A 12554-nucleotide genomic window follows, 5' to 3' on the forward strand; every position below is an offset into this window, starting at 1 on the left:
GACTAGAGGATGATATGTAAGGAAGCTTGGAATGTCACTGTCCTTCATGGTCTGTCCACAATGATAAATGCAGCCCTCTCTCTCTCTCTCTCTCTCTCTCTCTCTCTCTCTCTCTCTCTCTCTCTCTCTCTCTCTCTCTCTCTCTCTCTCTCTCTCTCTCTCTCTCTCTCTCTCTCTCTCTCTCTCTCTCTCTCTCTCTCTCTCTCTCTCTCTCTCTCTCTCTCTCTCCCTCTCTCTCTCTCTCTCTCTCTCTGCTTCTTTTTCCACTCTCTGTATTGCTCTGCATGAACATGAATAGATGTAAATGTTCTGGCTGCATGACAGGCTGGCAGATAAAGTGAGTTGACTTGAGAACAGTCTATCCTGCTGTTTCTGTTTCCTGTTTAGGTCTCTGGGTTAGGTGTGGCCAGCAGTGGCACGTTGTCCCTCCTCCTCCTGCCCCAGCGGAGGGCGTTTGTACTGCTCCCCGTCGGCCAGCGTCTGGGGCAGCGGCTTCCTCTTGCTCTCGGGCAGCAGCAGGATGGAGAGCACGGCCAGCAGGGCCAGAGAGGAGTAGACCACGTGGTGCAGGAAGTAGCCATAGTGGTTCCTCAGGTCCATGAGCGGGGAGCTGAGGCGGCCCACGCAGCCCAAGGCGAGCACGGCGCCCACACGCTGCCCCTGCGCGCACACACACACACACACACAGTCAGTTTTCAGTTGACATGTACGACATAGATGCTGTGCTGTTATGTATGTTTAAGCTGCTTCATGTACTAAAGTCTGTATTTCTTTAAAGGAATAGTTTGGACAGTTTGAAGGCTGGATTAGAAGTTTGATACCACTCTCATGACAGTTTCTTCAGTATGAAGCTACAACCAAGGGGAGTTAGTTTAGCTTAGCATAAAGACTGGGAACAGGGGCAAACAGCTAGCCCGGCTCTGTCCAAAGGTAACAAGATCCACCTACCAGCACATGTACCAATCTGTACAAAAACCAAAGTGTAAAACAGCATAACAAGACATATAATGTTAATAAGTGAGCTTTAGAGGTGCTGCTGGACTCTGTTCTTTATGTTTGGACCAGACGGGGAGTTCCGGTCCTCTGAAATGATGCCAACTCAGAAGTAACTTAAAACTGCATTCTACCAAAAGGCCACCAGGGGGCGACCGTTTTGGTGTAAAAAGGACTTCCGTCTCTATACGTTTTTATTTACTCAACATACATGAGAGTAAACAAGCATTTTCCAACATGTATAACCATTCCAAGTACAAATTAACATTCATTTGGGGATTTTCAGATCAGACATGGTTCTGTAAATGACTTGCGATTCACTAAACTTGGGTCATTTCATCCCTTCATTTGCAAAAGAACATAAGTCAAGATGCTGTATAATTTAAAGAGTGATTCTAGTTCATCAGGATTTTTTGGGATGTCAGAAAACTGCTCTTCATTACTAATACATATCAGTGGAAATTTCCTCTTTTCCCTCACGATTTACTGCATTTTTCATGTCGTGATTCATTCCTGCAGCATTTGAGTGTCGAGCAGGCTCTTCTTACCAGCGGGAACATGGAGTATTAACATCTTCTACATCTTGATACAAGCTTTCAAGAAAACTACACAAGGGGAAAAGACGGCTTGAACTTTTAAATCCGTGAGCTTGTCTGTGTTATCCTACCTGATGATGGTGGGCATGATCTCTGCCGTGAAGAGGATGCAGAGGGAGGCGGTTGCCTGGGAGGAGAAGAGACCCAGCACTGAGAAAACAGTGATGGCTGTCTCACTGAGATCTGGAGGGAGGAAAGAGAGAGGGAGGGAGAGGCTTTAGTGAAGATTTGGCTTTTTTTTTTTTGCCAATTCATTTTCAGATGATTAAGTGTCTGTTAATTTGGCCTGATACCACTGTAGATACAAATATCAACCGGTCTTTTCCTTAAAACGTTCCCAGGCTTCTCTCACTAACAGTGGTCACAAAGAACAAGTGGAGGTCACCGCCAGTGCTACTGCCCCCTCAGCCTTTGATGCATGATTAAAGCACAGCGCCAGACACAGCGTTGACTTTGCTGCCACTGCAGTGTCCTACATAAATAGAGAGGCTGTACTACTTCTCAGCCACAAGGGGGAGACTGAGACTAAGGAAATGATGGATGTGTGCGAGGAAAACAAAAGGAACCTAGAATGTAATTTTTTCATCAAGAGCTGGCTGGTACACTCTGCTTTATTATGTATGAAGCCAACATAAAGAAAGAAAGTGGTGACTGGACAATCTAGTATGACCCAAGATTTAAGGTCAAGCTAATATAAACTACTTTCATTCCAGTTAGGATAAAAAAAACAAGGTCTTTAATCCTTTACAAGCCTCACATAAGTCATGGTTAACCACAGGGGGGCTGGAGGGGATCATGTTGGCAAAAACTATTAATAGATACCCTCATTTATTGGAGAAGTTGGAGAAAACAATATCCTGCCAAGTAATGCCTGCTTACACTCCATGAGTCCCAGGAGGATCAAAGAGGCCAGCCCCGTCATCGTCATGGAGAGGAGTAGGATGCCACGGCGGCCGCACCTGTCTACGGTCGCCCAGAGCAACAGCCAGGCACCGCCCCCTGCACAAACAGACAGCAAGTAGGTCCAATAGAAGCTGGGGGCTGTGCCTCTGACGTCACCTCGGAAAGAGCTGTAACAGTGACTAATGCCGTGAGAGATGAATCTGAGGGAAGGAGGACACAAATAGACATGCACAGTGAGCATTTGTGTATTTCCAAACAGGTTTTTAAATAGAAAGTGTCTCAGAGTGGAAGAAAACATCAGAATCTGGTGAGCGAGGGCAAATGTCAAAACACTTTCCGGATGAAATATGAGACTGCAGCAGCCGGGCTATAACTAAAGGACCGGCTCCAAACTGCAGCGTTGCTAAATGAATGTCAAGAGTGTAGGATGACTTACGAGGTGAAGCCGAGCACACACATGTTCTTCCAGATGTTCCTGCTGTGGAAGAGCTCGGGAAAGGACAGGTGTGGGCGAGAGGAGGGGGGCGGCTCTGAATCCAGCTCTGTGGACACCGAACGGGAAAAAAACAGGGTTTCTCTTTAAATCCACAGTTCAGCAAGACAGAGAATGATGATCTGACCTGGTTTCTCATTTGATCAATAGCTCACTGTCATTTTTTCTAATCTGAAGAGAGACTTATACAGGAGTATAAAAGTTAAAATCATGTCCTTCCAGTTTCTTGCTGCTCATATAGGGGTCACCAGTAATTTAACAGTTAATTATATTTAGCATTTATAAGCAGTATATCAAAAAATCAATAAATATATAATACATGATAACAAACCATGATGTATCTATTAGCAGAAATAAAGACATTTTTAAAACAAATGACACATTCTTCCACTGATGAAGGTAAAAACTAAAAGCTTTTTTGAGGAAATTGAGTAAACCTTGAGTTTTTTTGTCAAACTACTATTCCAGAGTTTAATAATGAACATTCAAGCCTCACATCTTCATGAGTTTTGAGCACATTTCTGAACTGTTTTACACCCTCCTGTAAATGCTTTGCACATGTAATACTTAATAGTCATAACACAGTGTAAAGTGTTTGTGTGTAATCATATATAATTATATGATTACAGTTATCTGTGGTGTTCTTTATGTTCAGATCTGATTTATATATCTTAAATTATAACGTCTGAATTTTCTGAACTCAATCCTACTAAATATCAACGAGGAGTTTAACAGCCGAGGTGAAACTTTTCTTCACAGAAGGCGCAAAATCAATCTGTTTGATTTCCAAAGCTGCTGTACATTTTGTAGCAGCAGATCATTAAGCTCTATTATACTATAATTAATGCAGGCACTATGCGCCTTTGATAAATCATTAATTATAACTGGGTGTTATCTGCTCTTGGTAGTGATGCGTGATGGGAACTCATGTTTTCAAATGCACCGTAATAAGTAACACTTTAATAATGCAGTCTTTATAAACTGAAAGTCCATTCAGTGATGCAAAAAATCATTTTGAGGGAATCTGATCCGTCACTGCACACATACCTGTGAAGCTCTCATCGTCCCTCACATCTCTGTTGGAGTTTCTTCTCTCTGTGAAGGAGTTCATGTCCCCAGATCGCTCTGACAGAAGGAGCCAGCGAGGAGACTCTGGAAATACCCCAGGAATGCTGCAGGAGAGCAACCACCAAACATTAGTACGGCTTACTCTTTGATCTTTGCTGACCTTTACCCAGCACCAAAACTATTAAGAGGTATTATAGTGTTTTGTTTGTAACCAAGATTTGCTCCTATTGCTTGGAAAATAACCAATGTGGGCCAAAGAGTATCAGAATTTTTTACTTCTTAATCCATCTTTTCTTTGATTCTCATTAAAACCTGTAATTCATTGCCAGTAATCTTACTTTAATCTCTGTTAATTTGGTCTTGAAACTGCAATGAAGGCTTACTTTGTAACAAAGGTCTTAGAGAGACTGGGGACCTTAAACAAAGTACAGTTGTATGCAGAGTTTGGGCACCCTTTGACAAATAACAATGTTGATTTTTTTTATTGAAAAGATGTAAAAACTGTTTTTCTAGGGCAAAGATCAAATAATGCAATATTTTCAGCCAACATTAATGTATGGTTACTTTTTATGTCATAAATTGATAAGAATTTTTTTTAAACAAAACGTATGTGCAAAAGTTTGGGCTTCCTAAGACTTCTGAAGTCCTGGATACTTTTTTTTTTTTACAAAGTCTCAGACTTTAATCAGCTCGTTAAGCCTGAGTCATGTCAACAGTTGTCATAAGGAAATGTCAGCTGGTGCCAGTTTCAAAGCTTCACAAATACTCTGACTCTTCAAATCTAGTTTGAACACTCAGTGACTGTGGGGTTCCTCTAAGCAGCTGTGTCACACTCTGAAAATGAAAGGTACTGATGCCCACAATGCAGGGGAAGGCTACAAGAAGATGAGAGTTGTCAGCTCTCAGTTTCCACAGTGGGAAATGTATTTAATAGATGGCAGTTTAGGAAAACTGTGGAGGTCAGGATGAGAAACTCTCATGGAGAGCTGTGATAAAAAGTAACTGTGCATCAATGTTCGCTGATATATTGAAATATTGTGTTTTATGTTCCTTATCCTAGAGTGTTTACATCTTTTCAGTTTTTAAAAAATCACCAAAATGTTATTCATCAAGGTGTGCCTAAACGTTTGCATATATAACTGGCTCTAATGCGTTCTGACATGAGCTAAAAGGCTCAGTGTGATGAGGAGACTGGAATCAATACAATCCAGCAAAGCTTTCAGCAAGTCAGTTGGCATCAAGACACTTTATCAAATGACGATCAGCTCTTGTCCTTTGCCGATTCTCAGAAAATAAACAAATGCGATCGACAACAAAAATCTCTCAATTAAATGATGATATCTTAGAGTCCAGAAACATCATGCAGTATTCACATGGAAGCAAATACACACATACATACCCATAGCTGAGGAAGAGTGTCAGTGGTGCGGCGCCGGCTCCCAGCAGGCCCCTCCAGGACTGGCAGCCGAGGGCCACGGCCAGCAGCAACAGCTCCCCGGCTACAGTCATCAGCCCAGCCATCATGGTGACAACCAGCCTCAGAGACGGCTCGCACAGCTCCAGGCCTGACAGACAAACACAACGTCCATCCTATCAAACCTTCATTTCCACAGTCCCCCATCTGCTACATTTATTATAGGCTTACAGGAAGAAATTTAGAACATGTAGCATTTCCCTCTATAATGTCATGTATCAATTCATGATCCACTTCTGGTATTTTCAAAAATAATAAGTAATACTCACGGGTGATGTACAGAGTGAGGTAGACTCCCGCGCTGGCAGCCGCCAAACAGAAACGCATGACAATGAAGATGGAGGGATACGGAGAGACACACACCAGCACCCCAAACACCACCGACAGGGTCAGGGAGGTCAGCAGAGTCTTGGACCGACCCAGCCTGCAGGAAAGACAGAGATGCAAACTGAAAACCTGCACTTTTACTTTTAATATAACAAAATAAGCTAAGTTTTAAAACAACTACTGCAACTTACTGACAGATAAGATTTGGATATAGTTGATGATTCACCCAATTTATTATCCAATCCAAAACATATTTAAATTTGATTAACAGTTATCATCAAAAATCGAATTAGTAACACACACAAACATGATGGACATCAGCAATAAACTGTGATGTAACTGCTGATAAAGCATAAGCAAAGACACAACCTTGCATGCTTAAATATTAACAGAAAGAGGATGAGAGCAGTAAATAGGACAATGATCTACTGAGGATATGCTGCACAGAGTTTGAATACAATGAAGAGCCACAATGTGAATTCTACAATTTTACAACATAATATCATGAACAGGTAATGTAATTTTATGTGTTGTTAATTTTTATTATGATAATATTTTGTGTTGTATTTGTTATTGTGTATTGATATTCTGTTTTAAATCCTGGGTTATATGCTCAGCTGACCCCTGCACAGAGTCTACAGATGCAAATTACCACATAGCTATTTCTGGTGCAATATATTTATTGTGCATTGTCTGTGCTCAAATAACGATAAGGATAAAATGTCTAGTTCTGCTTCTGAAGAACTAACTCTGTCCAAATCAGAAATATAATCTGATTTAAAAAAGGTTTCCTTGGCCTGATTTAATTTTTATATTATGATGAACCTGCAGACCAGACGTCATCTGAATGTATCGATCGAAACAAAAAAGAAACATTGCGGTCTTAATTCCACAATGACAGAAAAATGTATCTTCAAAGCAGCTCAAGTCTGAAGCGTAACTGATCTCTAAATGTGATGATTAGCCCATTTTTCCAGCAGCGAGCGGGCGCAGTCGTTTTTGCCTCCAATTTGCAGATTAGCGCTGTTCCCTTTTCTTCTTTACATGTTCCCAGGAGGCGGCATTAATTCACTCGTCTTAACAAACAGATGCTATGCTCAATTGGTCAGCAAATTAATGAAGGCTGTTAGCTGATTAAATTGGCATCATCTCCTTCACATCCCCCCCCCCACCCACCCAAAACTGCCGCTTCCCCTCTGTGCGATTTTCAATCCGACAACACGGCAGACACAGGCGGGGTCCATTACGTCAATTATCTGTGGTGCTCGGGGTGTGTCTAATGCAGAGAGCTGAGAGGTTCTACACTCCAAGATCCTGCGTAATAAAGCTTGTGATGTAACGAGACTTTCATTGCTTGTGTGTGGAGGAGATTTGTGTTGTCTTGAGCGCGTAACAGTGTCTTTCTCACACAATACGATTTCTTTTTGTGATAGAAAACCCTCTCCCACTTGATACTAAACCTCTCTTCCTTTCAGCAGTTGGTCATTTGCTACTGATCGATAGAAGAACCAGGCAGAACCAGTAAATCTAGGGCTACATTTATTTGAACATTAACAGCTAGGATACTTTTTGTACTTTGTGTGTGTGCGTGTGTGTGTGTGTGTGTGTGTGTGTGTGTGTGTGTGTGTGTGTGTGTGTGTGTGTGTGTGTGTGTGTGTGTGTGTGTGTGTGTGTGTGTGTATGTGTGTGTTTTTGTCTGTGTCTGTGTTGTGAGGTAGTGAAACCGCAAAGTCAGGAAAGGGGACTGAAGAATGAGGAACGTGATTTGATGTGTGTGCACAGATATTTGTAGACAGACGGACTTCTATCAAAACATGATTACGTGTATGTGTGTGCGTGTGCGTGTGCGTGTGCGTGTGTGTGTGTTGGGGACCAGAGCCATGTCCCCAGTTGGGGAAGCACATATTTTTGGGTCAGTGATTAAGGTTATGGTTAGGGTAAGTCTTTAGGAAATGCCAGTAAGTCTGTATGTATGTATAAGTATGTAATGGCCCCAAAAGTGGCCTAGGACAACATCTGTCTGTGTGTGTGTGTGTGTGTGTGTGTGTGTGTGTGTGTGTGTGTGTGTGTGTGTGTGTGTGTGTGTGTCCTGTGTAACAAACACCACATCCAAATCCAAACTTTCCACATTGACACACAGTAACCTATTAAAAGAACTTCTTAACTTGTACAGTACATTGTGTGTGTGTGTGTGTGTGTGTGTGTGTGTGTGTGTGTGTGTGTGTGTGTGTGTGTGTGTGTGTGTGTGTGTGTGTGTGTGTGTGTGTGTGTGTGTGTGTGTGTGTGTGTGTGTGTGTGTGTGTGTGTTTGTGTGTGAGTGAGTGAATAGGAGCACATTTTACCTATCAGCGGCATAGCCCAGGCCCAGACAGCCAGTCAGTACGCCCAGTATGAAGCACACCTCCTCTACTGGGACCAGCCAGTACTGATCACACACCAGATCCCACTGGACAGCACAGACACACAAGAGAGAGGGAGAGAGGAGGAGGAGAATTATTGTCTGTTTAATATGCGTACATGTTAGACAATAGACAGGAAGGGTAATGTGTGGGAGAGGCTGGTGGATACAAAGCAGGGACGTAACCAACAAAATCCAGATGTGATAAATAGGTCTCACCTCACTGCAATGCAAATCTGACTTATTAAACAACAAGTCTTTCAGTATTCTTCCTGTTATTTGTTATATTTGTTTTAAGTTATTATATCATGTGTAACATTTTGTAAACTCAAAATAGGAAGTGCTTTGTAGATGGGAATTATTAATGTTTGATTTCAGTCTATACAGTAAACTGGTTAATAGTCACAGAAATCATTAATGAACCTGAGAGAACAGTAGAGAACTCAGCACCCTATTAACAGCTGGACATGAAGATCTATTTCTGTTTCAGACAAGAGGAAACTCCTTGCTCTGTTATTTTGAGAGCAAAACTATTTTCCGAATCAATTATTCTGTTCATTTATTATTTTCTTGATTAATTGATTAGTTGCATAATCAATAAAAAGGTAAGGAAATAGTAATAAATGTTAATAAATGTTTTCCAAAGATCAAGATACAACCGGAAGTGTTAACCCCCCTAATCCTAACCCTTGTCCACCACAACACAAAAATACATTATTTACTATCACATAAAGAAAGTTGACGATGTTCACATTTAAGAAGCTTGAACGAGAGAATTGGGGTATTTTATCTGGTGATAGTTGGTGATCATTTTCTGGCAATCAAGTAATTGATTAATCGACTAAGCATTGCATTTCAGAGTGCTTATATTGATCTCAAAACCCTTCCCTTCCTGTTTGCACGCGTAAAAGCTACTATCATATATGTATATATATATTTATTTACATATATATATAATCTAAAGCTCTGTTTCGACCATAGACTAAATAAGGCTGACATGATACAAATGTGCATGTATCCCAACTGCAGTGCAAATATAATATAATATGAAACAAACAATATATACAAGTTTACGTACACAAGGTATTAATATTTTACTGCAGCAAATTCCTTCTCTTCTAAAAAGAGGCTCACTAAAATCTGTTTCCGTGCCTTCCTGTGTGTAATAACATTTGTACTTTAACTGGATATCCATGTGGATCATTTCTGCTTGATAAATAATTATGAGAGCAGTCCCAGGTGTAAACATAGCTGGATCACAGGTTGAGACAATGATGCAGTCTAAAGCCTTGAGGACCCATTAAACAGGAAGATGTAACCACATAATATCACTGCATGTGTGGTTATGGCAGTCAGAGGATAGTTGATGCATTACAGTTAGTATCAGTGGTATACAGCGGTGTCAGTATCAGTATTAGTAGTGAATAGTAGTAACTGTAGTATTATAGAAAAAGGACACTGGTCACATGCATTTTACTGAGTACAAAAAAACAGTGCAGCCACATGGAAAGTCAGTATTTGTGTTAATAAAAAAAGATATCTGCTCTCAGATCTGGATTTTAATCACATTAAGCCGACCCACTGATTTGCATTAACAGCTGAGCTCTGCTAATGTCGTTGTCTGCTCGCCACTGAAAGCAGAATGATTTTAATGATCTAGAGAGGCAGAGAGGGAGAGCAGAGGGCCACTGATAATAAAAAAAAGAGGAAAAAAAGGCCTTGCATAATTGCAGCTCGTGCGCAGAAACATAAAAGCTTGTCACATAATATCAGTCGTCCTATTGCTGGGAAACGGAGCCACAACCCTGCACACTTATAGGGTAAAGGGCAACATAGCAGCTCCTAGTGCTCATACGGGTGGAATGCTCTGGACAACAGGAGACAGGAAAATGCACACAAACCAGTTTGTAAACTCCCCTGACTGGTTTGTGAATGAGTATTCTGAAAGGAACGAAACCAGCATCCATTTCCTTTTTTTTTTTTTCATTTCTGGCTGCAGGTCATTTGATAAAGAACGGTGTCTTGCTGCCACTGTGCGATGAACTCGACTGAGACTCAACACTCAGACGAGACAGGAGCTTCAGATGAGCGCTGTGTTAAAGAGTTTTAGGATGATGATGTTTCTGCTGGTGAAAAGCAGCAGCGTGACCCTTAGATGTGGACGCGCTGTTTATTGATCGGCAGGCAGCAGAGGCAGAGCTGATCAGAGGCCTCCCTGCTTCCTGCTCACCAGACTGCCAGCTCAGCAAAGCAGCACCGGAGGAAGAGATCATCCTGACAGCAAAAAAAAAAAAACGTTCTAAGCTGAGACTGACTAAAGAGCCAAAATATGTCAGTCTCTGTCTCCTTGTTTGTCCACGTCACTCCCCAAGATCTAGGAATCTATACTTAACTTACTTTACGTCTATACAACTGCATTCGAGAAGAAAACTCCTCCCTTGGCAGCGTTTGTGTACCTTAATCTCATTGCACTGGGGTGTGGGTGGATAACCAGTGAACTGCCCTAATGCCATGGGATGAAGGGCTGGGTGTGGCTCCCACATCAGTAGGCACAGAAATGAAAACAGACATGCAGGCCACAGAGAGACCAGCTGGAGTGGAAAACTGTGAGCAGCTGTCAAGACTCTGTTTTAAAAAAAAAAGTCTTAACAAAAGCAATCGAAAAGGTCTCACAGTGAAAAATGTTTTTTCCCCCCACAATCTTCTGTGTTGACTCTGCTTATCAAAATGTACACATGCACAGAGCTTTTCTATTCTGTACATAATCCCACAACTTGTAGGAAACACTGACGCATTAATATGAAAACAATGAGAGTCAGAGGCAGCTTTTTCTTTCAGCTCGAAATCTGAGGAGCACACCTGAATCTATCATTTTCATCTCCACTGATAATATGTTATAGTGGATTTAGCGGTCTAGTTCTGAGTGTAAGAGAATACAAAAAACAATTTAAAAATGTAAATATAATTGTTGACTTTTCCATCTTGTCAATATCCCAGATGTCTCGGATCTTCCAAGAGATACAGTGCTATTTAAAGGCATGATATTATCAATACTATCATGTAACAGTACAATGAACACATCACAAGTATACACCTTCAACCTGCTTAACTGCTGTTTTTTTTTACTGAGTGATCAGAAGTCAGCTACAGTAAAAGGTTTAAGAGATGTAAGATTGTTTTCAGGAAGTTCAAATGCTCAGAACAGTGAGACAAATAACTGATGTTCCCTTAAACTTCTTTTAAATGACTGTGTTGCCCTCGAGGAAGGCACTATACGTGTGTTTTTGCATGTTTTATCTCACTTATTGTGTTATATTGCGCAAAGCACTTTTAAGATTCATTTTGTGCCTTGGTTTATATTCAATTTGGTACACTCTATTACTACTACTATTCTACTCTTCTCTTATTAGTAATTTGGTTGTGATCTGTTCCTCTGTAGTGATGTTTCTAAGGGAGCTCTAACCTCTGACGTTTCACAGATGTCTCTCAGTGACGCATTTCTCAACAGATGTACCTGTCTTAGGTTTGGAAATGTCATTAAATTACTCCCTGACAAGTATGACAAAGAGAGAAAAGTAAAGAGAGACAGAATGAGTAGCTGAGCATGTGACAATAAACTAAAACAGTGTATAATTCTGTATAATTTTGTGGTTCAGCAGCGGTGTGTACAGAACAACAGCATCAGTCCTCATGGCAGCAGTTTCATAGGAATGAAGACGCCAGCATTCGTTAACCCACATCAAACAGGAGGTTTGTGTATGAAACGGTATCGGAGGCTTGGATGTTGGGGGATTTCTTAGAAGCGTCGCAATTTTCACGAGTCCTGACATAACATGACTTAAAAATGAAGTCAGCTAAACGTGATGATTTAGGTTTTATTACACGTGAATTTTGTTTGCATTGTAAAATGGATAAGAACCAGCGCCTACATGGAAAGTAATCAGTTTTAATCTGTTATGCTTTGGAAATCAAAAGTCATAAAGATCAAATAATTGCTGTTTTTATGCCTTCAGACCTTCAGCAGCCACCAGCAGAAGACTTTCTGTCCAATGCATGGCACAGCTGTATTAACGTTTGGCAGGGCATTGCAAAAAAAAAAAGGGAAACTGCACACTCAGCAAGACCCTCCTGTGGATATGCACCGGATGAAAAAAGAAACACTATTTCAGCATGAAAAGAACTTAAATCCACACATAGACAAAATCGGTAGCCTTCCCACGGAAAGCTAAAACAACAAACCAGGACAGGATCATAATTAGAGAGCTCAAGAGGCTCCCAGGCCGGAGGTTTACCTCAGTAACA

The 12554-nt window shown here is 41.1% G+C and overlaps 1 protein-coding gene across 1 annotated transcript in view; it reads right to left on the minus strand.

Annotated features, from left to right (window-relative positions):
* Positions 1–383: 383 nt before the first annotated feature.
* The window catches only part of slc22a17 (solute carrier family 22 member 17), a 15112-nt gene continuing 2941 nt past the window's right edge, over positions 384–12554 (minus strand). Inside the window, 11 exon segments of the mRNA XM_062441738.1 lie at positions 384–440; positions 442–660; position 1043; positions 1661–1772; positions 2469–2692; positions 2929–3034; positions 4033–4157; positions 5453–5618; positions 5797–5951; positions 8197–8300; positions 12545–12554. The exon segment at positions 12545–12554 is cut by the window's right edge and continues 545 nt beyond it. Of these exon segments, the coding sequence (XP_062297722.1) occupies positions 384–440; positions 442–660; position 1043; positions 1661–1772; positions 2469–2692; positions 2929–3034; positions 4033–4157; positions 5453–5618; positions 5797–5951; positions 8197–8300; positions 12545–12554 (1279 nt within the window).

This window comes from Scomber scombrus, chromosome 20, assembly GCF_963691925.1.
Source record: "Scomber scombrus chromosome 20, fScoSco1.1, whole genome shotgun sequence".
NCBI lineage: Eukaryota > Metazoa > Chordata > Actinopteri > Scombriformes > Scombridae > Scomber > Scomber scombrus.